Genomic DNA, 26,674 nt, shown 5'->3' with positions numbered 1-26,674 from the left:
ACCAGACAAAGAAAATAACAGACTGGGAGGAGAGGAAACCCTGCCCTGTGCAGCCTGGTCCTGTTCTCCACCTCCCTCTGCTCCACAGTGAGAAATAAACCCCCCAGTGCACTCCACTGGGCAGAGGCAGTCTGAGCCCAGCCCCAACTGCCTCGAGATAGCAACAAGGTCTACACCCATGCAGCAGGAGAGCATCCTCCCTCTATTTTTTCTTTTTTTATGTAGCAAATCCAGCAAAGCCCCAAGCTCATGCGCTGTCCTTTTTGCAAGTGATTTTATTTTAAAACTGGAACACGAGTTCTCCATTTGTTTAACAAGTCCTTTTTTTTTTTTAAATAAAATTAATTTATTCTACAGAACAGTAAACTCTTCCAGACTCTTCCCTATTTACAAATTAACATTTTTGCTTGCAGATCATTGCTTCCCCCTCCTTTTCCTATCCCGTGACACAGAAGGTGAAACGTCATCTGACATCTGAAGGTCTGTAAGGCAGTGCTCCCACCACAACCACCCGGCCTGTTGGGACCTCAGTGAAGAACAAGAATGACGATGTCTGTGCCACATCTGAAGGTCCCCCCTCGTTCACCGTGTGTGTGAAGGAAGCAGGTCCATGTCAAACCCAGCCAGCAAGACCATCTGGCCTCTCCTGGCTGCATGAACTCCTCCGAGCTGGGTTTTAGCTGTGCTGAGGAAGGAGAAATACCCCCACCAGAGCAAACTGCTCCTGCTGCTGTTTGAAGGGCCATGTGTTTGGGGAGAAGATGGCATTTGCTGCAGGAATGAGATCTACCAGCCCTTGTCTCACGCACTCACGGGCCAGAAAGGCAGCTTTCACATTGCAGGAAGAGGCAAAGAGCCTTGGAGACACCCCCCCTGCCCTCTTGAAGTGGGAGGGACAAACAACTCCAGGGCTGGAGACATGCTTTGCTAGCTCAGGAAAGAAGGCACCTAAAAAAAAATTTGACCTGACCCAAAACTCCAGGCAAATTCAAGAGGTTTTGAGCTAGGTTGTGGCTTAGCTCATACCTCTCTTTGCAATAAGTGGTAACATCTAGCAGGGTGGGGCCTGCTCTACCTGGCGACCTATCCAGACACTTCAAAGCCACCTCGCTAAGGTCCTGCTAGACTGTCACCCAGGCCTGGCAGCCACAGGAGGAGCCAGGAGTCCTGGTGATGGGGAAGAAAAGCTGTGTGAGGCAAACGAAGAGGGACGTGCAAGCACTGTCTGCAAGCAAAGCTGCCCTTTCAGAGGGTCTCCCACCCCACAGGAGGCACACAATCCTGGTAAGCAGCCTGGCCTGTAAAACCACCCTAAGGGCTTCAGTGACCTGTAGAAAAGCATCGACAACATTGTGCATACCTGGCCACAGCAGGTGTCTGCTCTACACTCTCTCCCAGGGCTCACCTCTATCAGGGGACCTCCTTTTTCTGCAGTAGATGCATGTGGCTGCACTGGTCTATCAGAAAGCCACCAAGAAGCAGTGACCGCTGCAGTTCCCGGTCCTTCCCAGCAGCAGTGCTTCTACAGCCATCGCTGGCAGGGTTTTACCTTTGCTGGGGAGAGATTTCAGCCATCGGTGAGGGAAATCCTGCCTATCGCTGCAGTCAGCCTGGGCCAGCCCTCTGCACCGGCTGGCTGTTCACCCACCTGGTGGCAGCCCCATTGCTTTTGCTCTTCTTGGGCATTTCTATTTTTCTCAGGAAAAAAATAACCATCAATAGCATCTACTGAAGATGTGTAGTGTTTTCATTCCCGGGAGCCCAGCCGAACACCTGCAGGGTGAGGCTGCCCCTCACCTCCAGGCACAGCCCCTGGCCTCTCTCTGACACCGCCCCCCCCCCCCCCCCCCCCCGCCCCAAGACATCCCGAATGACTAACAACTGATGCAAAGCGGAGGCGTTGTCATATTTTTCAATGTTTGCCTTGAGCAATGGAAAATACTGCCTGGCTGCGATAGAGAGAAGGCAGAAGGCTGAGCCAATGCCCTTGCAGAAAGCTTAGGTTTTGAAAAAGCAAGGAAGAGAGGGAGTAAGAAAGGGGTTATCCACAGACTCTCTGCAGGTACAGCAAGGAGAGAAAGGACAAAGGAACAGAAACGGCCGGACAGCAGGAAAAACCTTCTGCTAATGCAATTCATTAAACTTTGGAAAAAAACTTTTGGGAAACACGTGCCCCAGAGGGAGCCTGAAAGCCAGCCTAGATAAACCCTTATGCCTCTGCAGTGGTGCCCTCTTGGGTGCACAGATCTGTGTGTGCCAGAAAAGCCTCTGCATGGGGATCTTCCATTTCCACGGTCATCCCAAAACCCCAGACCCCTCGGCAGCTGGTCTGCAGGGCAATGGTGCCAGAAGAGCTGTTGGCCATGCTGGGCTCTCACCCCAGAGGGGATGCGCTGAGGTGCTTTGGCTGGAGGATGGAGCCCATCACGGCTTTGGGCTGCCATCCCACGATGGGCATCCCCGGGAGGAGATACAGGGAGCGTGGCTTGGCCCCGGGAGAGCTCTTGGTCCGGAGGGAAAGAGAAGAGGCTGCAAGCTCCAAAATGGCACTGACGCTTTCAGCCTCCCAAACCCCCAGCACTGCCCCAACCTCGGGGCTGGCGTTGGGTCCAGCCGGGACATCACCTGCCACTGACACGGCTCCTGAAAGTGGCAGGGAGCAAGAAGGACATCCCAGGTGGGTTGCTGGTGGTGGCAGGAGGAGGTGGCGAGGCTGGTGCAGCGGTGAGGGGCATGGGTGCCCTGCATCCCCCCACCATCCAGCCCCCAGACACGGGGGGGGCTCAGTAGAAGGAGTATTGGTTTTCCACCGCCCGGGTCCGGCTCCGGGCACCGTCAGCCTCGTGGTAGTCCTCGGCACTGGCGGCGGGGGGCTCCGGCCGGCGCTCGGCGCTGTCGCTGCGGCTCCGGGGGCCCAGGGCACCCTCCAGACGGTGGTAGGGTGCGGGGACGGTGACACTGGGGGCCACGGCCACCCCCTCGGCGGGCAGTGGGGCCGGCGGGCCGGTGGGCACTGTGCTGCAGAAGTAGTGTGGAGGTGGCAGGTCGACCCGGCAGCCTGGAGGCTGCGACACAAGGGCTGGCGGGGGGCCGGTGTCTGCAAGGGAGACAGGAGCTTGACCCTCCAATGCTGCCTGGGGGCTCGCCCCCCACCGCCCCTTCACTGACACCATCCCATGCTCACTCTTTCCCTTGTTTGCCCTCTCCATCCTTGACCCTGTCCTTCCCCAACCCACCTTGCCCACCCTCTCCCACCAGAGCAGACTGCTCCAAGCCCCGCAGACCCCTCTTCTGCTACTCTCCTGCCCAAGCCAGGGCACTGCACCCACAGCCAGGGACACACGGGTCACCCTGGCACAGTCCTGCTGCTGCGTGGTCCTCCCTGCCCACCTTCAATGGGATAACGCCCACCTTGGTGCATCTCCAGAGCCACGCACACCATCATGGGCACAGCTTTAAGGAGGTGGGTCGGTGGGGGAATCCCAGGGATCAGTCCCTTTTACGTCCACGCAAGATCCCAGCCCAACCACCAATCCAACCCTCCACAGGCAGCCGGGCCCCTGCCCGGCCCCAGCACCTACCGGGCAGCGGGCTCTGGGCCACGACGTAGCTGCGGAGGGTGATGTCAGCCGCACCGCCCGACTCGAGGGGGATGGGGTGTGTGTGGAAGTGGCGCAGCATGTCGAAGATGGTCTGGAACCAGAGGTGCTGGACGTGGCACTGCCCGCTCTCGTTCAGCGACAGGCGGAGGTGCTGCAAGCGCAGGAGGCCAGCGGGTGAGCCGGGGATTGCAAGGGTGAGATTCATCCTTGCAATCAGCAGAAGGAGCCACTTCCATCAACCACGGGAGGTTTGCTCCCAATGTATGTTATTTTTATCCTGCCTGGATGGGATGGTCTCCTGCTGCAGGATGTTTCCTGAAAAACCCCACTCACTGCAGCCCCAGGAGAAGTTTGTCCCCTCCTGGTGATGAACACCATATAGAAATGGCCAGAGAAGGGCAGCTGGGTGCAGCTGGGGGTGCTGCAGCCCCAATCCTGGTGACACAGACAGCCTGGGGAAGCCCACAGCCCACCTGAACTACTTCTTGCAGGACAGGTGACAAGACCAGGCAGTTAAATCTTAACCTCTCACAGCGTGTGTGGTCTGGTAGAAAAGGGATCTAGCAGAGAACTACATGTGGGTTATTTTTTTTATAGTGCATCTGTGTACTTCAGGACATAGAGCGGACAAGAAGAGGGCAGGGGATGATGTGCCAGGCTATGGTGGGATCCTGTGGGGTATTTAACTTTATGCCCATGTGGCAGGCACTGATCCAGCTGGGAAAGTGCTGAAGGGGCTGCGCGGGGTGCAGAGGGCTCTTGGGGGACAAAGGTGGTCCTGAGGGATAAGCTGCCGTGTTTGGGGTCACCACATGGCACCCACTTGCATGCAGAGCCCCAGTAGGGCGGGAAGGAGCCCAGGGTGCCAGGCAGGGCTGGCACTAATATTCAGGGAGAAGCAGAGGACACCCACCTTTGCTTTCCCCTGGAAGTTGAAGGTCAGCACATATTCCCCTGGCCGTGTTTCGCTCTGCCGGATGACAAACAAGCCGTGGCTCCGGGCACCCCCAAAGAGCACCAGCTGAGCTGCCTTGATCCGCGAGAGAGTCCCATGGAACCAGGGGAAGTCGGAGAGGTTGATCTCCGCCTCCGCCTCGCTGTCCTCTCCTGGCCACAGGGAGAGCAGGTTTTTAGGGAGCACCCAGACATTGCCCTCTCCCACCCCTTCCTCCTCCATGCACCCACAAGACTGAGGCACTGGGGCCGCATCCTGCACCCCGGTACCTGTGAGATGCCCACCAGCGGTGGGGGAGGACTCCAGTGTCTGCAGGAAGCTCTCCAGCGGGACATGGGTGAGGAGCTCCCCCAGGGAGTCCCTGCCCCGTCCGTGGGGCACAGGGACAGCAGTGGCCATGGTGGTGTTGTGAGCGCTGGGCAGGGCACATCTGTCTGGTGGCCTGGGCACATCTGGAAGGGAGTTTGTAGAGGGATGAGCTTGTGGCTCAGCATTACCCACCATCGCTGGACAAGGCTGGGGGCTGTCCTGCTCTGAAAGCAACTGCACTGGAGCACCCCTGGCTCCTGGAGACATCTCAGGGCTAGGTTATGGCTCTGACCACAGCTTGGGGGGCTTTCTTTCAGCCTGTGCTGGGTCTCTTTCCCCTGGCATGACCAGGATGGGAGGCACACGTGTCTTGGTTGGGCATAGAGATGAGGTGGGGCTGTGCAGATGGAGGGTGCAGAGAATCCAGTGCCTGCAGCCAGGGACTTGATTTTCTGCACATACCAGGATGTACAGGGGCTATGTCGATGTGTTCAACAGGGGTGGGCCATCTCCCTGGGGACAAGCATGAGGAAGGGGACAGTGATGGACAGAGGAAGATCCATCCCCACAGCACCTGCTTCAGGCTCCTTAACTTTATTGCTGGCAGGATCTGGCCTCCTCCAAACCAGAACTGGCACCCAGAGATGCCCACCCTCCCCAGCGAGAGTTTTGCGCAGACATAGGTCCTTACCATCAGCCAGGAACTCGCAGCTGCAGGAGGACACCCTGCCCGGCAGACAGGCTCCCTGCGCGCAGGACGCCAGCTCGATGTCGTCCCCGCTGTCCCTGGGGGAAAAGCACAGAGCAGACGGTCACACGCTGGCTGCCACGCTGCAGGGACACGCACGCGTGGCACCTCCGCTCACAGGCATGTGACGGGGACTCAACCAAACGAAATTCCAGCTGTGATCTGACACCACATCCCGATGCTCCTCACTCCCTCCCAGAGGGGCTGCCACAACAGTTGCACCCGCAGCACCGAGAGGCAGAGCGGCCGGCAAAACAACATGGCTTTTTCAGGGTGAGAAACTGGCGTGGGAGGGATTAAACGCTTGAAAGCCCTCACTTCATGGGTCATGCTGGTCGGTCCTAGCTGCAGTATTTTGCTGCAACCTTGTTGGTTTGGATGGAAATCTGTTACCTTGACTTTCAGCACTTTGCTTTGCAAGACATCTGCACACACACGCACACTCCCACCACCCACTTCCACTCAAGGGTGCTTTCCCTTTCACCCTCCACAAAGGGAATTACCAACCCATGGGAATTGTGTCCCTAAAAGACACCAAAAAAACAAACCAGGAAGCCCAGAGAGAGACAGTGAGCAGGAACAGAGCAAGAGGGGGCCGCAGCAGCGTAGCCCCCGCAGAGAGCATCCCTGCTGCCCAACCCCTGCCCATGCACTTCAGCACCCTTCTTGCACAAGTCCCCCCACTTGCTCCACAGCCTATTTTTATCCTGGCTGCCGGCAAGAGCCCGGCACTGCCAGAGCTGCCTGCAGCACTCGGCTACTCTTGCTTAATGGTGGCCACGTGGGCACAGGCAGCGAGGAAGCGGCTGCGTTAGTGGTAACGGCTCACGAGGGAGCTGCTGAATTATTTAGTGGCCAGTAAGTGAATCAGCCATTGGGAGTCATTCAGCTGCAGCCAGTTAAAAACAAGAAGGAAGGAAGGAAACCAAAACCAACAGCGCTTTGCAGAAAAGCCGTCGACGGGCGCTCACGCAGCAGCTCCAGCGCGCAGCCCTTGGCAAAAGCATCAGGAGCTGATTGAAAATTCATTCTTGGCACCAAGCGTGTGTGTCGGTGTATTAAACAGCTCATTATTATTTGCTCTGGAGTTCATTATTATTTGCTTTACAGTCACGTCCGGAGGCCAAAGCGGGACTGCGCTGGGTGCTAAGCAAACATAAAAGGCTGGGAGGCTGCCGGCAGCAGAGCGAGGGGCTGGCGTGGGGCTGCTGGCAGCTTCTGCAATGGCTTGAGGCGAGCATGGCCACAGCACTTGGCTCCGGCTGGAAAACCGGCCCTGAAACAGGCAGTGGGGAAAAATGGCCGTTTCCCAGCCTCGCCTCTGTCAGCAGCCCAGGCTCAACATCACTTCTTGAATTATATATTTTAAAAAACAGTAAAAGGAGCTGAAGGAGCACAGACCTGGAGTGCATTAGCGCATCCTCCCCATGAGATGTGGCCTCCGTGGTGACTGACCCCGCAGTGCCCAAACTGCCTCTCTCCAGCAGAAGGGGGCAAAGGCAGCCTGGAGGCATCTGGAGCCTCTCTAAGCCCCTGTTCCAAGCTTAAGCACCTTGTTTTGCCAAAACCGTGCCAAGAGCAGTACCAGGACTTCCCCAGAGCCCGGGGAGTGCCTGGGCTGATGCTGCCTCCCTGGGACTGGGTCTGTCTGAGCCAGCTGAAGGGCAGCAGCACTGGGTACATGAACCTCCCTACAGTGTAACCCAATGCACGGGCTGATGAAAAAGCAGATGAGAAGTTTTGGCAGAGTTGTTGTGACTCCAGTGACAGCATTAATACCACCATGATAGAAACATAAGTCTATTTAGCCAGCAGAATCTGAAATATACCATGGATGCTGGACTGGAAAAAAACATAGAAAATAGCTCAAATATAGTATAAAAGCTTCAGAGGGCGGGTGTTAGGAGCTTCCCACATCGAGGGCTGCGTTCCTGGGTCACCTGCCTCGGCCTGGTGAGGCAACACGGAGCAGGAAAGGGTAAGCAAGTAGCCAGTGCTCTGCGAGGCTGCACCTCTGACGCACAGCCCGCTAACTTTGCCTCCAGACTTCTGCTGGCATGAGTCAGGGACTTTTTGTAATAACCTGAGTAGCAAAAATTACATCAGGGGTAATAACCCGTTCTCGGTGGTGAGGGCATCACAGCAGTGGTGAGCCTGGTCCCTGCACAGCACCTTCCTCCAGCGAGCCTTACCCGGGGTCAATGCAGTCCTGAATATCTGCCACCCAGGAGTGCTTCTGCAGGGAGTCGATGGTCTCCAGGATGTACTCAGCCCCGTTCTCCACCTGAAAGCAATGTGGGACAGTGTCAGGCTGCACCAGGGTCCTGCCACCCGCCCCGAGGCAAAGCACACCCGTAACCCAGCTGGACCCTCACGTTCACCTGCTGCTATTACACAGCACTTTGGTTAAATGGGAGAGGGTAAGTGCCCTGCCTCATCCCAGCAAAGGGATGCCGAGGGGTGACCCACAGAGGTGCTTTGGTGTGTCCAAAGGTGACCCCTGACCAAAGCCAGGGCTCAGAGGAAAAACCCCACCCCACTGTTATCAGCAAACACATCACAAGGTTTTTACAGCCTCCATGGCAAAGTCACATCTGGCCGGTAGCATTGGGGGTGCATGGCACCACACTCCAGCACAGACAACATCCCTCACTTCTGGGCTGCCTCAGTGTCCCCCCAAAACTAGCTCTGCACAGGTTGAGCAGAAGCCATGCTGCTCTCTGCCCCAAAATCCTGCCAGGCCTCTAAACCCAGGAGTTTAAAACCTCTCTTCTGTTAGGCTTTCTGCCTGCTGGTCCGTGAGGCTTCCTATTGCAACAGGGTGGGAGAGAAACCCACTTAAACAGGGGGGAAAAAAAAAAAAAAAATCAGGATGCAAAAGAGCCTCCAAAATTGCAAGCCCAAAGGAGCTGGGCCTTTCCAGGGCCAGGGAGGACCCAGAAGTCCCACATCAGCAGCAGAGCAGCGGGTCTCAGAAGCCACGCCACGCGGTGTTTCCCCGCATCCCTCACGGACCCCTCGCACATCGCGTTCCCGAGCTGATGAAGCAGCCCTGACTCCGGGAGGGTATCGCATTGCCTGCTGAGACAACCTCCTAGTAAATTAAATTAATCACAAACAACTGAATCACTGTCCTGAAAATAAGCAGGGCGTGCAGGGAGCGGTGCCCAGCGCCTGGGCTGGGGCCGAGCAGCAACCTGCTTCCCTCCTGCAGCCCGAGGCTGTACATGGATCCTGCCCCAAGCAGAGGGGAAGGGGAGCAGCAAAGGTCTCCCCCACCCCATTTTGTTTAACCAGAGCAAAGGAGCCTCTCTGGCTTTCTGCAGGCAATGCATGAAGCTGGTGTGGGAGACGGGGCTGCTCTCTCACGCAGAGCATGACAGCAAGCGAAGCACGTGCAGGCCTTGGGTATTTTGCAAGTGCCTGCTTGTGCAATGGAAAAAAAAAATGCATGTACTTGGTGTCTGATGGGTGGTGGGGACATGCTGCAGGCTAATTCTTAGGCAATTTGGCAGAAACTATTCCAGCGTGGCCTCCCCAAACAAGGCAAGGGCTTTTCCACCCATTCTAACCTGCCAAAGTGCAGCACGTTGCATGTGAAGGTTGAGATCGGGCTCCACATCAACCCTGTACACAGGAAGGCTGCTGGGAAACCATGGCACCCAGCTCCCTTTCTCACCCCTCTAATCTGTGCCCCAGCATCAAGGGGTGCTTCACCCCCTCTGTGAGTCCAGCCAGCAAAGGGGGAACACAAAAGAGCAGCAGGAAGATGTCCCAGCAAGAAGGGCCAGGACAGAAAATGAGCTACAATAATAAAGAATGTCGAGAATAGGGGAAAAGCATCTTGTGCCGACAGCTGTGAGAGGAGGGCAAAGGCTGGCTGGAATGGCAGGGAAGGGGCAGCAGGAGATGGGGAGCGAGCAGATGGGCTCAGTGCCGTGTTCGCTGCCTCGGCTTGCTCAAAGGATCGATTGCAATTAATTAACCCCATGGCAGGGTAAGCGCCCTGGCCAGAATGGGGCAGGAGCAGGAGGGTACTTGATAAATCAGGCATTTTCAGACCGGCAGGGTTTGGAGCATTCCCCAGGGTAATTAAAGAAATGGCTGAAGCAGACACAGAGCTGCTAGTGGTGGAAGTAGAGAGCACCTCTGGCTTCAGAAGATGGGAAGAGGGCAATCCCAGAGCCCTCCTCCAGTAGCGAGAGGAACCAACCCTCCACAGGCACCCAAGGAAGCACCCCGGAGCTGAATCCCCCCAGCAGGGATCTGCCACAACCAAACCCTGTCAAACCCATCTGCTCGTGCTCAGGACAGCCCCAGGGGCAGGGAGAAACAGTGTCACATCCTCGGCGTTGGCCACACTTCGGACACCGATGTGACACTCCAGCAAGCAGGGTAGCAAGACATGGTTGAGATGAGACTTGTAAGGGATCTAGAAAACACGATCAGAAGTAGCTGATGAGCCATATTCCAAGAGCAGTTATTGATGGTTAATGGGTTATCGATGGCTAATGACCAAAGCTGAGCGATATGCCCAGAAGCACCTTCACACCAAGGACTCCGCGTGTGCTGCTCTTCAGTCATGATTAGGACAAAAGAAAAGCGAGGATGCCTAATCAATTCACAGATGACACGATGTTGCAAGTGTGTTGGAGGATGAGGCGAGAATTCAAATGAACTTGTCAAAGCTGAGAAATGCTCAGTGGAAGAAAAAGTCCAAGCCAGCCCCCACCTCAAGGACTTGGGTGAGCGCTGGGCTCACACCGATCATCTGGGCTGGGGAACTGTGACTCTGGAGCGGTTCTGCAAAAAGCACTGAGGGGTTACACCAGCCCACAAGCTGCATGTGAGTCAACTTCATCATTGGTATGAAGAAAGCAACTGGATCAACTTGGGCTGGATAAAGAGGAAGAAGAAAGGAGAAGCAATCAAAGGAGAAGCAATCCTTCCCATCTGCTCCTGGCCAAGGCACCATGTATGTTTTGGGGTATTTTCTCTCCAGAGGCCGCAACAAAGCGAGGAGGACCTTGGGCTGGCCAGTCTGGAGAGGAGAAGAGGCATGGGGTTGGTCTTTGAGGCACAGAAGACAACAGCTGAATCAGCCTCCATGTCCATGGTGGACACTGACCACAGCAGAGGTTGAGGCTGAACAGCATGAAGCCCTTGGGGCAGGGAGGATGCCCTGAAGGAGGCTGCCAGGAGAAGGTGTGGGACCTTTACAAGGAGCTGGGTTTGATGGAGAGTGATTTCCCACAGGAACGTGCGCCAGGGCCAGGCAGGATACCAGGCGCAGGCGCTTTCATGAAGCCAGGCTCGATTTTTAACTGTGAAAGCAGAGGAAGTTTTCTAAGCTTTTAAGCAGGTTCATTCAGCCGGAAAGCCTGGCCTCTCTGCTCTGCCTTTGCCACATGCTTTTAGGGAGAAGCATCAGGGAGAGAGGTGCTTTTTTAGCAGGGATAGGACACAGAAATCCTCAAAACACTGGTGTTGCCACACATACACATGCTACCTCCCAGCCAGGCAGGTCCAGCAGCTCTGATGGAGAGCATAAATCCACTAGCATGAGGCACAGCCTCATTAACTGGAGAGAAATGCCATCTCCAACAACATGTCCATCATCACGGTGGCACGATGCCCCCTGAGCTGGGACCCGGTGAAATTCAGCCCCGATCTGCTGTGACATGCTGCTGCCTTTTGGCAGAGCAGGAGGGAGCATTAACCTAATTAATACAATTCCATTGTATGATATAGAAAACTCTTTCTGGAAAGAGACTTTCACTCTCTGCTTGTGCTCCCAGACTCGTGTGGGGTGGTTGATCCTCAGAGCCTTGGTGGCCCCACGCAGCCATTCCCATCACCCCATGTCCATGAAATGGCCACCATGTGCCACAGATTCAGGGCAGTGGCAGTCACAAAACCACAGGCAGTCACAGCAAAGAGCATTTCCCCTTGCATGTTGTCTCTGGACACTAATTTAACCTGTCTCCTGGTGACACAGAGAAGGAAAACCCCATGGTAAAAGCCAGGCAAACAGCTCAATCCCAAAATACCTGGTCGTCAGGTGGAGGTTGCATCATTTTTGGGGGGAGGGCGGCACAACACAGGGAGGGGAGGCAGCGATGCCGCGGGGAGTGTTAGTGCTGTTGGCATCTCAGCTCCAAAAACCAAGGCAACAATCCCCTTGGGGACTAAGCATCTCTGCAGTGGGGGTTGGATGTGGGTGCAGATGGGGTTCCCGTTGGGCTACGCGCTGCTGCCGCCCTGCTCTCACCTTTAGGACGAAGGTGTTGTCTTTGTCGGGCATCTCCAGTGGCATGGTGGTGCGGACCTCGATGATGGCCGACAGCGGGATGCTCACCTTGGGTTTGGAAGCCTGGGAAAAGAGAAACAAAAAAAAAAATATTAAAAGAAATCAATCAATAAAAAAAAAAGTCACTCAATTGAATCAAAGTCTCCCAGGGGACAATGCAGCGGGGCTCTCAGAGAGGCAAGATCACAGCTCAGCCTGCACGGTTATTACGGGGGGGTGGGGGTGGGAAAAAAGCATTGATTTCCCTCATGTGCCTGATAACTCCAAGCTCTTTTAATTAAACCAAGAGGAGGCCCGGTGGAAGATAGGGAGGTTAGTGCATTTAACTGCCAAACCTCTTCCTTGCTCCAGCGCAGGCTGATACACCGGCTCTGCCAAGACCACTTGTTTATCTCCTTTTTAAACCCTCTCCCGATGGAGATTCACCACAAGAGAATTGTGCTATCTGATGGGGGATGGTTCCTATGCAGAAAGGAGCCCAGGAGGACACCCTGTTTATCCAGCGCAGGCGCAGCATTTCAACCGAGAAGCTACAACGCAGCAGCCTTAGCCATGGAGGGAATTTTAATTACATTAAAATAAAGAAAAATGAATTTCCCCTGGGGCCCCCAGCACTTGCTGAAGCCTCAATATGGGGCAGGACCCGGTGCCTCCCACTCAAAGTCTCTGCTGAGCAACAAATTCTCCAGATATTTGCTTTAATTATAACAAATCCCCCCAAAGGAGTGCACGGAGCTGCTCCTGGGGGCTGGTCCCCTCCAGGGCTCTGGGATTCGGAGCATCGTGGCTGCAGGAAGCAGAGATGCAATTTAGTCACCGAAACCTGTGCCTGGTGCCTTGGGTGCACAGGGTGGGACGAGGACTGCAGGTTACCAACAATGGGTTCAGTTCCCATTTTGGGGGGGAAAAAAGAAATAAATCCAAGACAGAACAGGAACTGCTTTTTCCCCTCTGGGACGTTTCATTTCTGCCAGCCCCGAGGGCCCCAGCACTGCCCTGACACAGCGTCTTGGCCCTGCAGGGCTCAGCCCTGCCCTGGGGAATTTTTCTGTCTCTGTGTTTGCACAGAAGATCAGAAAGGAGGAGGCAACTGCTTCGAAAAGAAAGAAAATAGGGTGTTCATTCACCAGTGAGCCAGAGAAGGGTCTTCTCCAGAAGAGCTCTTCCCTTTAAAGATTTAAAGACACGACCATAGTTTTTATAGGGCCTACGCAAAACAAAGCTGTGGGCTGCTGAAGCAAAAAGCCATTTTCCTCCAGCTGTGCCAGACTGGTGCCACTTTTACAGCTGAATCATTTGCCAGATGGAAAGCAAGATGGGATGAGGGGAGAAAGATGTAAACCAAAGCAGGGTGTGATTATAACAGAAGAGCAGACAATGTTCATAAAAGTTGCCATAAAATAATTTCAAAATTGATTTTTAGAGGCAAATCAAGATACACTAAAAAAAAAAATCCCTCTATGAGCACTCTCTTAAATGTTTTAAGAGCAGCAGTTGTTCCATTTTAACCTGAGTTTATTGCCCCTTTGGTGGGGCTGACGTGCCATCACTGTTCCATGCAGCCCGCACCCACCGAGCTCACCGCATCCTCCATGCATCATGCCATGGACACGGTGGTTTCCTCCCAGCCGGGGCTCGTGCAGTCCCTGGGCTGAGGAAGCCCCCCGAGCCAGCTACCAGCGATGCACCCCATCCATACCGGTGCTAAGCTGCTCTCTAGAGAGACGCACTTGAGTTTAAATTCATGTTTTATATTTTATCAGGGAAGATGCGACTGTTAGGCAAGGGGCACGGACTAACACCAACAGTGCCAAGGTTCATTTTGGCCTCAGAAAAATAGAAAATGCTGTTGAAAAGTATGAACTATCCTTCTGTCCCCATGTATAATGTATAGATCCATCCCTCTACCAAACGGAGGGTCACCGGGGGTTCAGCGCACACCAAGACCGATGGAGCAGCAGCCCCCAGCGCGTGCCCGGTGTGAGGGCTCGTGTTGGCTCAGCTTTGCTATCAAGGACTGAAACGTAAGCAGGAAAGTCCTGGAGAAGATGAAGTAAATGAGACTTTTCTTCCCTGGGTATTTAAATAACCTGAGATTTCATTACCAGCACATACAGCTAGTAAAGCCCCAGGGAACAGCTTATTATTTGCCCTGTGCTCTTCAGAGAGGAGAGCGCACAGCACAGACGAGGCACAATCACAGCACAGGCGAGGGTTTGGCAGCACAAGGCATCCCTTTGCTCAGCCCAGGAGTGAAGGCGGTCTGAAGGTCTCATAATCCACATTTCTTGAGAAAATGGCTCCACGACTCAGCCTTTCCCCCAGGAAAAGAGGGACGACATTTCTTGTATTGCGTGCAGGGAGGGGTGCGTGTGAGAAGGGGAAGGAGGACGTGCCAAGGACACACTGCAGTGAAAACCAGCTCCTGATTTTGAAGCTTTCATTGAAATTACAGAAGAAGAAAAGATACAGGCAAGGAAAAGTGATATTATGAGTAATTCAGTGCTCCCCTGGCCAGGAGGGGAAGTAGCTGGGGCTGTCTGGGAGGAGAGCTGCAAAACCCATCCATGGTGGTGGTGCTCCAGCCCTGGAGGGCAACAGCAGTGTCTTCTGTCCCCAGCATCAAACAGCTGCATTGGTGGTGGCCTTGCAGATGCAAAATTACTCCAGATGAATTATTATTTTTAAAAGGAAAAAACCTGCTTTCAGAAAGTAGACAAGCGACCCTCTGAGATCTAAAGCACAAAGCCCAGGCAGGAATCCCAGCCATACTGCTGCTGTGTGAGCCACCAGTCTGACACATCTCTGCAACACGGTAGAAGAGCAAAAAACATCTGGATAGCCTGGACACCCCACATCTTGATGGGGGAGTGAGCTTTTCCACCAAGACTGATGACATTTGGGGGCTGAAGGACCAGGCAGAGGCTTCAGCATCTCTCCCAGGGGCTGTGGGGAAGGAGGGGGCCATGCCCTGGGAACAGCAGCAACTGGGGCTTTGCAGGTTGGCTGGGTTTCAACCACACCATCCCCTCCATTTGCATCTCAGACACCCAGCACTGAACCCTACTCTGGACCAGAGCTGGATTTCATCCCAGCTTGTCAGTGGAAATAACAAAAACCTCAAGCAAAGCCCAACTGCTGCTTGAATTGCTCAGAAAAACAACAGTGGAGAAGAGCCAGGACTTACCTTTGGAGGGACATAAAACTCGAGGAGGAACCTCTCTCCTTCCACCTTCACCGCTTTCCGGAGCAGGAGGCGGCACTTCTGCCACTGTGAGCTCCCCACACAGTTCGTGTCGTCGGCCACCATGTAGCGAAGCGTCCCCTCTCTCTGGATGTCCACCAGCTCCACCTTGGAGGAGGGCACCTTGGACAGTCGTAGCTTGTGAGTCCATTTCTCCCGTGGATCACCAGGCTCCTTGCCTCCAGAGGGCCACGGCTCCCTCTCGGCTCTCCGGCCACCCGGGGCAGCCTCAGCACCAGGCTCCGGAGAGGACTTGCGATGCCACATCTCCTTCATGCCATCCACCACACACAAGCTCATGTTCCTCAAGGAGAAGCCTTTCTTGAACTTGGGCTTGGTGGCAGCGTGGATGGAGACGTCCTCCGAGCTGCGGGACTGGCCGTAGGAGGACACCTTGCGTGCCTGCACCTGCTGTGCCGGGCTCAGGTACCGTCCGGCACCCAACGGGGTGTCCATGCTATCCAGGGACTCAGTGGATGTCTCCTCCTTTCTTGGGGTGACCTCACGCCCGTAGGGAACGTGGCAGTTCTGCAGCCCCACGAAGGGCACGATGTTGTACTTGGTGGGGGAGTCAGACACGAACACCCGGCTGACCTCCAGGCTGAAGATGTCCAAGAAGTTGGCAGCGAAATGGTGGGAGAAGGAGGTCTCTGCCCCGGGGGTGTCGTAGTGGGGGTTCTCCTTCAGGAACTGGCAGAACTTCTGGGCGAAGTCAACGGCGGCTGCCTGGGCATGCAGCTCGCAGAACTCCCTCCAGTCGGGGAGTGGGGAGGAGGGCTCCTGGCACAGGGCATCGCCGTTCATGGCTGCCCCATTCCACCTGCCGGCAGGCTGTGGGGGCAAGGGGACAGCGTGAGTGCAGGCATGGCCAACCCACCCCGCGTGGCCATGCCCACCCCCGCCTCCCCAAACTGGGGTCTGGGTCTCTCCCCACCATGATGTAAGAGCAGGTTTGCAGCCCTGGTGCAAAGGGAAACGCCGTGGGAAAGTGTTTTTGTGCTGTTTCCCCTCCACCTTGTACGCCGGAAAAAGTCTTGGCCCCAGCAGCAGCCATAAATTGTACTTATTTTACGATTATGACCATGCAAAAGCATTATTGATTTCTCATAAAACCGCTAAGGAGTCCCTGACCGGAGGAGCCCAGGGGGATTCGCCATCAGGATTTCTCTTGCCTGTGTGTTCTACCTGGGTACAGCAGCAGCTCTCCCACGGGGCGAAGGAGCACCAGGCATCCCAGTAGCGCATGGGCACACAGGGCAGCACCCTCCCCTCCGCACCCAGCAGCTGGTCCCTCTCCTTCTCCATCCCTATTTCTGCCCTGATCCTTTGCCACATCAATTTTGTTATTGTTTTTGAAGAGACATGGATCTTGCTTCTTTGGTTGGCAAAGACGGGCCCAACATGCTCTGCCAGAGCTGCTCGTTCCTGTGCTTTATAGCCCAGACCCTGCTCGGCCGGTAACATCTCACCTGGGGCAGGTGCTGCTCTCGTGTCCCCCAGCCATGGCTGAGCCCTCCCTGTCCCATCACACCTCCATCAGACCGAGCCGAACGGGAGCTCAGCCCCTGCCCCTCGCCCTCCGTGCTGACCATCAGGCACTGTGGTGTGACTGATAACCCCAGGACAGGTCCTCAGCAGAAGCCAACAAGTAAGTAGGGTACAGGGGGAAAAAAACCCATAAGCCATGTGTGCATCCTTGGCTTTGTGCTAATGCTGCTCTTCCCAAACATGTACCTAGCTTTGGGCAGCTTGAACCACCTCCTGGGGGGACCCTAGCAGTGACTGCATCGCAAAAATCATCTCCCAGTGCCGAGACTGCTTGTGCCTGCTGGTGATGGTGAGCTGTGCCCAGTGAGCAACTGGGGCACTGCTCAGCCCATGTCCCCAGACACAGTCTGTGTGTCCAGATACCCCTCCTTCCCCCTGAGGGCAACAGTTTGGCTAATCCACCTCAGCTGGCTCAAATACAGAGCCCAGAGGTGTCAGTGGCTGCCATGCTCCAGGCCCCTGCCTTCTGTAGTGCCTCCTGCCCGGCACTCGACAGCCAGAGACCATGCCTGGGGAGCCAGACTTCTGGAAAAACAGGACAGTTCCCCTGGATTTTGCTGTTCTCCATTCACAGAGCAGCTCTTTTGCTGGCGAGGGATTACTCCTGCTAATAAATCACGCGCAGTAACCCGCCAGCAGCTTACATGGCCAATAATTAATTACTGCTCGGATGAACTGCACAAGCTACGGGATCGGGGCAGGCACTGGGGACTGGGATAACCCGCTCCTTGTCCTCCAGACCCCAACCACGTCGGTCACCAGACCCCAGGTGGGACCGAGCCCCGAAGACTGTGATCCAGTGCTGGTTGCCATTTCCCCAGCACATCCCTATGGAGATGAGACACTGTCTGACCCACCAGCACAAATCATCTGAGCTCTCTGGGAGTACCTCCATCCCTGGAAGTGGCTCTCAACCCCCCTCAAACAGGGAGAAACTCACACAGGCAACAAAAGCGCTCGATGGAAAGAGAAAACCTTGAGTTGCTTCAGAGCCAGAACCAGGGGAGCTTGGATTTTCTGCTGTCTCGTAAGGACCATGCAGCTTTCCCCTCAGCAACATCTCTGCCCCCCACATGTGGCACCTTTTGAGGCAGGGATGCTGCTCGGTGCTCCAGCTGTGCCAGGGAGGCATTAAGGAGAGGGTACACACATGGCCATTGGAGACCCACACTGGCCCCCCACATCCCACAGCACTGCCACCAGCCCCAGCAGAGCTCTGGCCCCTGCAGAAATCCCTGTCAAGGCTCTCCTCAGCATCGCAGGGCTTTCCCCAAGACCTGAGCAGTCCTGCTCACAGGGATCCATGCCAGCTGGGAAAAAAACAACCATCCCTGCAGTTTAGGAGCAGTGTCTGAATTTCCCCAAGAGACAGTAGGAAAGCAACAGAAAATGCAAAGCTATTTGTTACCCGCCCAGCAAATGCAATTCCTACTTATCCATCCATCATCAAGCAGAGAATTTAAAGACTCCACTTGCAGCAGCGACTACTGCCCTTCGGCTTTAAAATTCACAGCCCCAGCTCCCTGCCACCACCCCTGGAGCTGCCCTGGCACCAAGCCACGGGCCAAGAGTATTTGGGCTCGGGGAGGAAAGGGGAGATGACGACCTGCTGATCCAAGTGGTCATGGTGAGAGGGAGGGGGAAAGGGTGCAAAAAGAAAAGAGCAGAAATGGGCTTTGAGGGGGGAGGGAAGAGAAAGCTCCACAGTGATGGGTTTAATTGCATATGCCAGAAGGGATCAGCTCAGCTTTGCCCTGGGGGTTGAGCCCTGGGGTGTCCCCCCACACAGACTGGGGGGAATGCTTCTCCCCATCAATCTCTCCAAGAGGGACCGGTGCTACTGAGCAGGGCCTGCCCGCCTGAAACAGAGGGATGGCAAGCCGAGATGCAATGGACTTGAACAGATAAAGGAAAAAAAGAAGGAGAAAAAAAAAAAGGCACTTCAAAAAAAGATAAAGCCCCAAACAAAAAGCGTCGCCACCCAAGCACCACAGCCAGGCTCAGGCTCGGAGACACGCACACAGAGGCATCACAGCATCTTCCTTTCATCTGCACGGGGATGACAGACTTTAAAAGGCCAATTTATAAAAATGAAGCCTAGAGGAGAGACATCTGGCAGGTCTGAGGGAGCAGGGGGGATTGCTAACCCTGTGTTGCATCTCCAGCCCCCCCTGCCCAGAACAGGTCTGTGAGCCCCTGGCCGGGACCCCACAGTGGAGGCTGGGAGCAGGTGGGGTGACTGGGGGCAGCCCCCCAGGACCACAGAGCCATCACTGCCCCAGCACCCACCCCAGCACGTACACATTCACCTGATTTCTGCAGAAAGCAGGCTCCCAATTATCTGTGTAGATTTACCTTTAATCTCGGTGCCTCCATTCCCCTCCATACCAACAGCACTGCCCCACTTCTTGAAATAACTTATCATGCCACAGACAGCATCCCCGGGCAGAGCAGTGGAAGCAAAGACGAAAATAAGCTCAAGATGAAAATAAGCAGCAAATCTGCGATTGCTTTTTGGAAAGCAAGGGCCATCCGCTTCCAGCCCAGCTTACTGAGGGTTGCAGTGTGCTCCTGAGCGCCTTTTGAAGGAGCCAGACCCCTTTGGAGGGGCTACCTGCTGACTCCAGAGCTGGCTCAGGGGCCACAGCCTCGAGGCCCTGGCCTGAGTTACACGAGAGCACAGACATATGAATATATAAAATGAGATTTGTTGTCAAAGGGAAGCCACAGAGTGGCAAAGGCTGGTGATGGGCTTCTAACGCACCTGCACGAGTCCCCAAACACCTCCCAGGGCAGAGCTGTGCGCTGCTGTCGCCGTCACTTGGGAAAGCAAGTTAAGGTTTAAAAAGGAAGGAAGAAACAAAGGATTTCTAGGGATCGACCAACTGGAAATCCAGGTTGCAATCACAGGCAAAAGCCAGGCGCTGGCAGCGATGTTACGACAATCTCTCCTGATAAGCTGTGCTGATGCATCCCCTGCACCGGGGATGTGTGTCGGCACACACAAGTAGAAAGATCTGAAAGTCGAAGTAAGCTACTGACCTCAAGAAGAAATGAAATTTAAACGGTCAGCAGAAGCGTAAGATACAATGAAAAAAAAGTCTCTGGTGAAGTAGGAGTCAGGGAGAGATGACAAAGCCACTGGGATTTGCTGAACCAGAGAAGTGGGGAGGAACCAACATCTAATGAGGTGTTAATAACCCGAACACACAATGCTGGTCATGGGATAGCCGAAACAGCCAGCCCAGCACTTGCTCCGAGGGCTTTATTTAAGGAAACAACCCTAATAAAGAGATGTTTCCCTTCCACCCCGCACAGCCCAGCCAGGCCGGGCCAAAGTGATCTGAAATTCAGTGGTAAAAGATACTGTCTGGTAGAGGTGGTGAGAAGCAAGTCTGTCTCCCTCCATCTCCGCCTGTGTGGGAGAGCTCCCAGGGCCAAACCTGGGAAAGGGGGAAAGAGCCTGCACGAAGGGTCTGCAGCAAAGCCCCGGCTGATGGGCAAGGAAGTCCCCAGCTTGGTCCCGGCTGCCCTGGCCCAGCAAGCTGCTTGGTTTCCAGCAAGACCGACGCCACCCAAAGCCCCGGCTGGCAATCCCGCGGGAACGGCGTGAGGAAACCCAGGCACCTGCTCCCCCAGAAAAGCGCCTGACCTCAGCGTGCTGGGCCAGGGGAGATCCCCAAGTCACGAGCAGGTCCCAGAGCAAGGCGACACCTCGGCGGCCCCCCGGCAGCAGGCTGCGAGGTGACGCTCCTGGCAGGCAGGCAGGTCCTGGCAGGCGGGCAGCCCCTCTGGCAGCTCACAAGGGAGCCCGGTGCCTGCCTGCGTGGCCCCAAGGCACTGCCTGCCCCGGGCAGATGGGAAAATAGCTAAAACAGGGATGGGGACTGCCCTCGGGGACAGCAGGGCAGAGCGAGCAGCACGCAGGGCTCAGGGCTGATGGCAGAAGGGAAGCAAGTGCATCGTCTTTGCTCTTACTGCGCAAGCCCAAAGGGACGGGGGACACATTGGCCACGGAGCTGATGTCCCCCCCCTTCCACAGCAGACACCTGAAGCATGCAAAGACCAAACGACGTCCTCCCAGGAGCTTCCTCTGCCACCTTGAGGGGCTGGGAAGGGTCCCAGTCCTCAAGACCCATCAGAACTTTAACACACAGAGGCTGAGCTGAAGAAGAGAAAGTCACGGGGGAAAAAAGCAAAAGTTATCTGCCCTTGTGTGTTAGACATCCCTTCAGGCCCACTTATATCCCCATCACAACCCCAGCGTGGGATAAGCTGACTGCTCTCTGCACTCCTCATTGCTCCATGCACTATTTATACCCTATAGATCTTAGGCTGGCTGAATCAGGTAGAAATGGAAACAATCTTTGTTCCTCTCATTTACTGTCCATCCCACTAAAATATTAATTGAACAGCATTTTGGCCTCAAATTGAATGGTCAAACTACCTTCCTTGAACCAATCCCCCATTAAATGCATGCTTTGACTCCCTGCCCAGACACACTACAGGGCCCTCCTGTCACCTGCAGCCTAGAAAACATCTGTGTGGCATGAAAACACTTCTTGGGCCTTTTTCCGCTGCCTGATGAGGGGTTCGTCCAGCCGCAGCCTTAGCTGGAGCAGCTCTCGTAACAGATGCCCCCAAAGAACCCAGCAGCCTTGGATGGCTGTTTTCCAGGGCAGGGTTTTGGGGCACAGACACTGAAGGGAGACATTTCCAAAAGATAAAAATGGGCAAGAAATGACCCTTTTCCCCCTTATCTTGCACATATGACGGTGTCCTCACAGCTCTGCGTGCAATCCCCTAGTTCTGCGTCCTGATGACAACCCCGCAGCAACCAACGCTCCTGCAAATAAACCAGGCTTTGGGGGCTGCATCCCGCCTGCAGCAGCGCAGCTCCAGCCCTGCCGCTGACTTACTGAGCCCCCAGCCCGTGGCACTGCTCACGCTGTGCCAGGGACCCGCTCCCGGCCAGTGCCCCTCAGTGCTGGAGTGGGGACACAGACACTCTTCTTTCCCACATGCAGCCAATCTGCCAAGATTAGCCAGGCCGAGCTCAGGCCCATGGCAGTCCCCCAGCAAAAACAGATTTTCTCCATTTCCCACTATTTTGACCAACTTCATATCACAGGGTTGTTTCTTTCCCTCCCCTTCAAAATCTCCCCCAGTGTACATTTTACCTCCCATGCTGACAGCTGCTGGAAAATAAAGACAAGTTAATAGACAGGATCCACAGGATCTTAGATAATCTCTTCCCCAGGTAATTCCATCCAGCTTGCAGGAAGCCACACTGCCAGCCCACGCGTGGAGCTGGAGCATCACCCAAGCCACTTAGCACACTGATCCAGGTACACGGGCGTAGGACCCGAGGGGTCCCAACCTCACCCATGGAGGGGGGGGTCCCTGGTTTGCAGCAATGTGATGCTGTGCAAAGCATCGCTACAGCTGGGCATCATGAACGCAGCCTGGGGCTTGGAGGCAGCGTGCTGTGTCTGGAAATAAAGCAAAGACGACCCCCTCAATGCCCCAGAAGAACTGGCTATTTCTTGGAAAAAAAAAAAAATTTGGTAAAGGAGGTCAGAGGCTGCTGTCCTTCCTTCTCATTTGGGTGCCACCTCACCTGCCTGTCTCCGGCCGGGGAGCTTCCTGCAGAAAAGTAACCAGTCCAAAGTCTATTTTTAACCACAATAGCGGCGCCTCCCAAGAGGAGTGGTCGAAGCCCTGTCCCCAACCAAGCAATCTCACATTTCCCTCGCTAAGCCTAGATTTCCTTCCGCCCCTCAGCCCACAACAAAACCCTCCTCCTCCTCCTCTCAGCTTCCCGCCCTTGTACAACTATTTGCACATCCACCTCCAGGCTGGACCGCTGCTGGAGCCACACGGGAGCGGGGTGCACGGTGTCACACACACGCGTTATACATTAACTACTGACCTGGTACCTCAGGACAGACCCTTCCTGGACTCAGACATGCCAAATAACGGGAGATTTACCTGCTCACTCACCACCCTGAATGTACCTGAAACTCAGGGGATTTAAAGAAAAAGCCCCACGACATAAACCCAACTGCAGTTCCCAAACCAAGTGCAAACTCTTTTAAAGAGACCACTCTTGCCCTGTAGATCACAACGCCATTAAGGGGCTCCTCGGGTGTTTTTGGGGAGTGAGCTGCGTGGGTCAGGGGTGCAGGCTGCCCAGCAAAGCGCATCCCGACGTGATACAGCACAGCCATCGCTGCGTGCCTCCGTCCTGGCTCACCGCCGGGGATCCCCCTTCATTAGTGCAGAGAACCCCCCAAGACTGTTTTTCAATTATGGCACATAATAAACATGGGATAAAGTTACATAGGTCTGTACAAAATTTTCTTATTATGTTTTTTTACTTTGCAGATCTAATTCCCCATACACATCACTGTCTCATACCCGCCTGCAAACAGCATTAAACTGCTGCCTAATGGTATCTGAGCTTGGGAAATTCAATTCTACCCAGCGCCTTACCCAGGACTGCTACAATCACTGCTAATTGCTTAAGTGGTGTATTAAGCAAAACACCTCATAAAAATTCCAGTGGGCTTTGAAACCCCCCCTCAACCAGATGATGCCAAAACACCCTGTTACGGCTGCCATCCCTGGCTGGAGATTCAACCTCAAATATGCATTTTCCATTTGCTGTGCAGGGGAGCTCCTGGGCAGGCAGTGCTTCAGACCCAGCGTGGCAGCCACGACCACGCAGGAGGGATTTACAGGCTGTGTCTGACTTCGCCGCCACCCTCCTTCCCGCTGTCCCGGCCAGGGCACTGCCCCGCTGCAGTGCCATCCCTCTCCTGACCCAGGGTCTTGTGTGCCAAATGCCACCAGGACCCAGTGTAACAGGGCACAAACCTGCTCACAAACCTGCTCCCTCTTCCCGATGGGACCCTGGAGTGGATGCACAGCGGGTCCGTTTCCAGGTTCCCCCCCCCGAAGCACGTCAAGCATCTGTGGGCATTGATGGATGCAGGGATCCATCGAGTCACACCCCAAGCCCAGACCCTGGACCCAGCAGCACGTGTGCTCACACAGCAAGTGGATTCTCCAAGCCTTTCTGGTTTTCCCTTTAACAAAAATCAGGTCTGGGATGCCATTTTCCCTTTAGGAATAACCTCTCCTCCTCTCTGCTGTGATGGAGCCAGCTGGGATTCAAACCTGTAATTCCTGGGAGTCAGGGAGCACAGCAGGGGCTCCCCGCAGCAGCAGGGTCCCCAGTTTCCCTCTGCCAGCCTCCGCTCTCCGCTCACACGAGGAAGTGGAGCGCTGAGCCAGGCACAAGTCTCCAACTCTTATCCCACCACCTCGCCGGCATCCACGGGCAGGGAAACAGGCCGAGGGCAAGCGAGGGCACCAGCGCGCAGGGGTGCCAGGAGGGGAGGGGAGTGGCCCTGCTGGCCTTTGGGCTGGAGAAGGGCAGGGAGGGCAGCACTGCCCCGGGGCATCCCAGACAGCCTGATTCAGCAAGACCAGCAGATATGCAAGCATCACTGGGTTTCTCTGCCTGCCTCGGGAAGAGGAAGAGGAGGAGGAAGAGGAAGGGCATTAGCCAGCAACATCCTCATCTTGAAGGGATGGGACATTTAGCTCCAAGGAGGAAGGACAAGAGGAGGTTGGACAAGACCACCCTGCCATGAGGGTGCATGAGGTGTGCTCACACCATCCAGGAGAAGAAGGGACAGACAGAAAGAGGCCAGGAGGAGCAGCCAGAAGAGGTAACCCTGCAGTCAAGCAACCACGGCACCCCCGAGGGGCTTGCACTCGAGGGAGGCAGCAACTTTAACCGCAAAGCCTTGCCCAGAGCAGGACAGGGGAGGCTCCATCCTGCAGCCCCCAGGACTGATTTGTCCCACTCGATAGCACAGGGGGAATGGTTGCCTTGCGTTCGGTGAGAAACCAGACACCGACAGGCAAACCCACACCCTTCTCAAATGCATGTCAACAGGCTGGAGCATCTCTGCAAGAATTATGCAACTTTTTTAGAAATAAGTTATTCAGCAGTCACCCCGGGCTGCACTGCAGCGTTACAGCAATGGAGAGGCACTGTGAAGCAACACCGAGGAACGCAAGAGGAGAGGTCCAAGAGTGCTCGCCATCCCATCTAAGCACATCTCCTGGCAGCACACCACCACGTGTCTGTGCAAACGCGATGGCCGAGGGCCCCAGGGCAGGAGCGCCGAGTGTTTCAGAGGAGCCTGGGTGGTTTAGGAGCACGATCCCTATTTAGAAGCACAGCCCCAGACGCCCAGCATTGCAACCACGGTCCTTCTCCACTCCTCTCCCAACAAACCAAACCAAAAATCCCCATGGAGGGGGAGCTTTGAGGAATCCACTCAAAGGAACAGTGGCAGGGCCTCCCAGGGGTTTTGGGCAGGGTGCTGGGTGGACACAGCAGTTTTACCTCCTCTCCTGTTCCAGTTCACAGGGTCCCCGAGGTGCCAGCAGGGCGGTTCTTCCAGGCCGAATGCATAACTTCAAATGATGAATTTCTACACTGAAAGGAGGGACCAGATCAGCTCAGAGGGCCCTGGAAGGCAAAGTTTTACACCGTCAAGCCCTGGCACAAGTGCAGTCACCCCCAGGCACATCTCACCCCTAAGCCACTGTCCTGTTGTACTCCAGCCTGACCAGCCACTTCAGCAGAAACTAGAAATAAGCAGAACGGCCAGGAGAGAAAGTCCCTCCAGCTTTCTAAAGGCCTTCAGGTGATGCAACCCATCCTCACCAGAGCTCTAGGGAGTTTGGGAGCTGCCGTTGCCCCACGGGTGTCCCCGGAGCCCCCCCCGGGAATTGGAGGCACTGGCTGCCCAGGCGGGACCGGTGCTGCTCTGCCCTTGGCAGGACCCGGCGGGCAGGAGGAGGAAGCCCCTGCAAACCACCCAAAGCACCCTGCAACCCTCATGCAAAGCTCAAGCAAACAACAATGATTTGGAAAAAAAAAAAAAAAAAAAAAAAAAGAAAAAAGCATCCACGCGGGGTCTTGCGCGCTGTCCGTGCCCCCACCAGAGCATCCCCCCTCCGCGGGTGCCCCGGACCGGGCCGGGCAACGCCGGGACCCGGCGAGTTTCGCCTCCCCGGCCCGGCAGCTGCCCCCGGCGCGGTGTCTGTCCCCGGGGCGGCCCCAGCACCGACCCCCCCCCCCCCCCGCCGGGGCTCGGGGCCGGCCGCAGGAGCGGCGATGCTCACCGGGGTGGGGGGGAAGGGACCAGCCGGGGTGGGGGGGTGGAGGGGGGAAGGCGGCGGCAGCCCCCGGCCCGCCCGTTCGGAGCCCCAGCCCGGCGGCGAGGGGAGGGGGCGGCCTGGGGTAGCCCCCCCACCTCCACCCTGCCGCAGGGGCGACCCTCCCCGGGCCGGCGGGAGAGGGAGGGGGGCGGCGGGGGGAGGGTGTGCTCCGCGCTCCCGCTGCAAGCGGGGACCCTCCCCCGAGCGCGGGGGGGTCCGCTCCTAAACGGAGGCGGGAGGGAATAACCGAGAAAACAAGGCACCTCCCCCCTCCCCCCCTTCCTCCCCCGCCGCCAAACGCGGCCGCCATCCGGTACCGGAGGGATGCGCTCACCCGGCCCGGTGCTCGGGGCTCCCGGCGCGGCTCCCGGCGGGCCAGCACTGCCCGGCCGCCCCCCGCACCGCCCGGCAACGCCGCCTCCCGCCCCTCCCACCGCCCGCCGCTTTAAAGGGCCCCGCCCGGGCCCGCCGGGGGGTCCCGCTCCCCCCTCCCCGCCACCCCCCGGCCCCAGCCCAACCCCCGCGGGGTGCAGCGCACCGGGTCGGGGTCCCCCCCGGGGTGGGGGGTGGGGGGGGCGGCACCCCGAGTGTGGGGTCATCCATCCCCGCCGACCCCGTTGCCTGTGCTGGGGCAGCATGTCTGCGAGGGCGCCCCAAATCCCCCAAGGACACTCCAGATCCCTGGAGGGCACCCCAAATATCCAGGCGGCAC

At 56.0% G+C, this 26,674-nt stretch overlaps 1 protein-coding gene across 7 annotated transcripts; it reads right to left on the bottom strand.

The window, feature by feature from the left end:
• Positions 1–255: 255 nt before the first annotated feature.
• SH2B2 (SH2B adaptor protein 2) lies at positions 256–26,356 on the bottom strand. Of its 7 annotated transcripts, none has more exons than XM_074845209.1 (10): positions 26,297–26,356; positions 25,142–25,267; positions 15,112–15,999; positions 11,886–11,987; positions 7,807–7,898; positions 5,558–5,652; positions 4,827–5,009; positions 4,516–4,709; positions 3,582–3,753; positions 256–3,097 (listed from the first exon to the last, which is right to left on the bottom strand). In XM_074845209.1, exons 3-10 carry the CDS (start codon positions 15,970–15,972, stop codon positions 2,784–2,786), a joined length of 2,013 nt encoding a protein of 670 aa, XP_074701310.1. In that variant the 5' UTR covers positions 15,973–15,999; positions 25,142–25,267; positions 26,297–26,356; the 3' UTR covers positions 256–2,783. The 7 variants fall into 7 exon arrangements, with proteins under 7 accessions (XP_074701310.1, XP_074701317.1, XP_074701315.1 ...); XM_074845216.1 differs by having other exon boundaries at positions 4,842–5,009; XM_074845214.1 differs by having other exon boundaries at positions 25,142–25,234; positions 26,297–26,314.
• Between the last annotated feature and the right edge of the window lie 318 nt (positions 26,357–26,674).

The sequence above is a fragment of the Strix aluco genome, chromosome 19 (assembly GCF_031877795.1).
Source record: "Strix aluco isolate bStrAlu1 chromosome 19, bStrAlu1.hap1, whole genome shotgun sequence".
In the NCBI taxonomy this organism is placed as follows: Eukaryota; Metazoa; Chordata; class Aves; order Strigiformes; family Strigidae; genus Strix; species Strix aluco.
The sequence above is the reverse complement of the archived record's forward strand: the minus strand, read 5'-3'. Positions and strand labels throughout refer to the sequence as shown.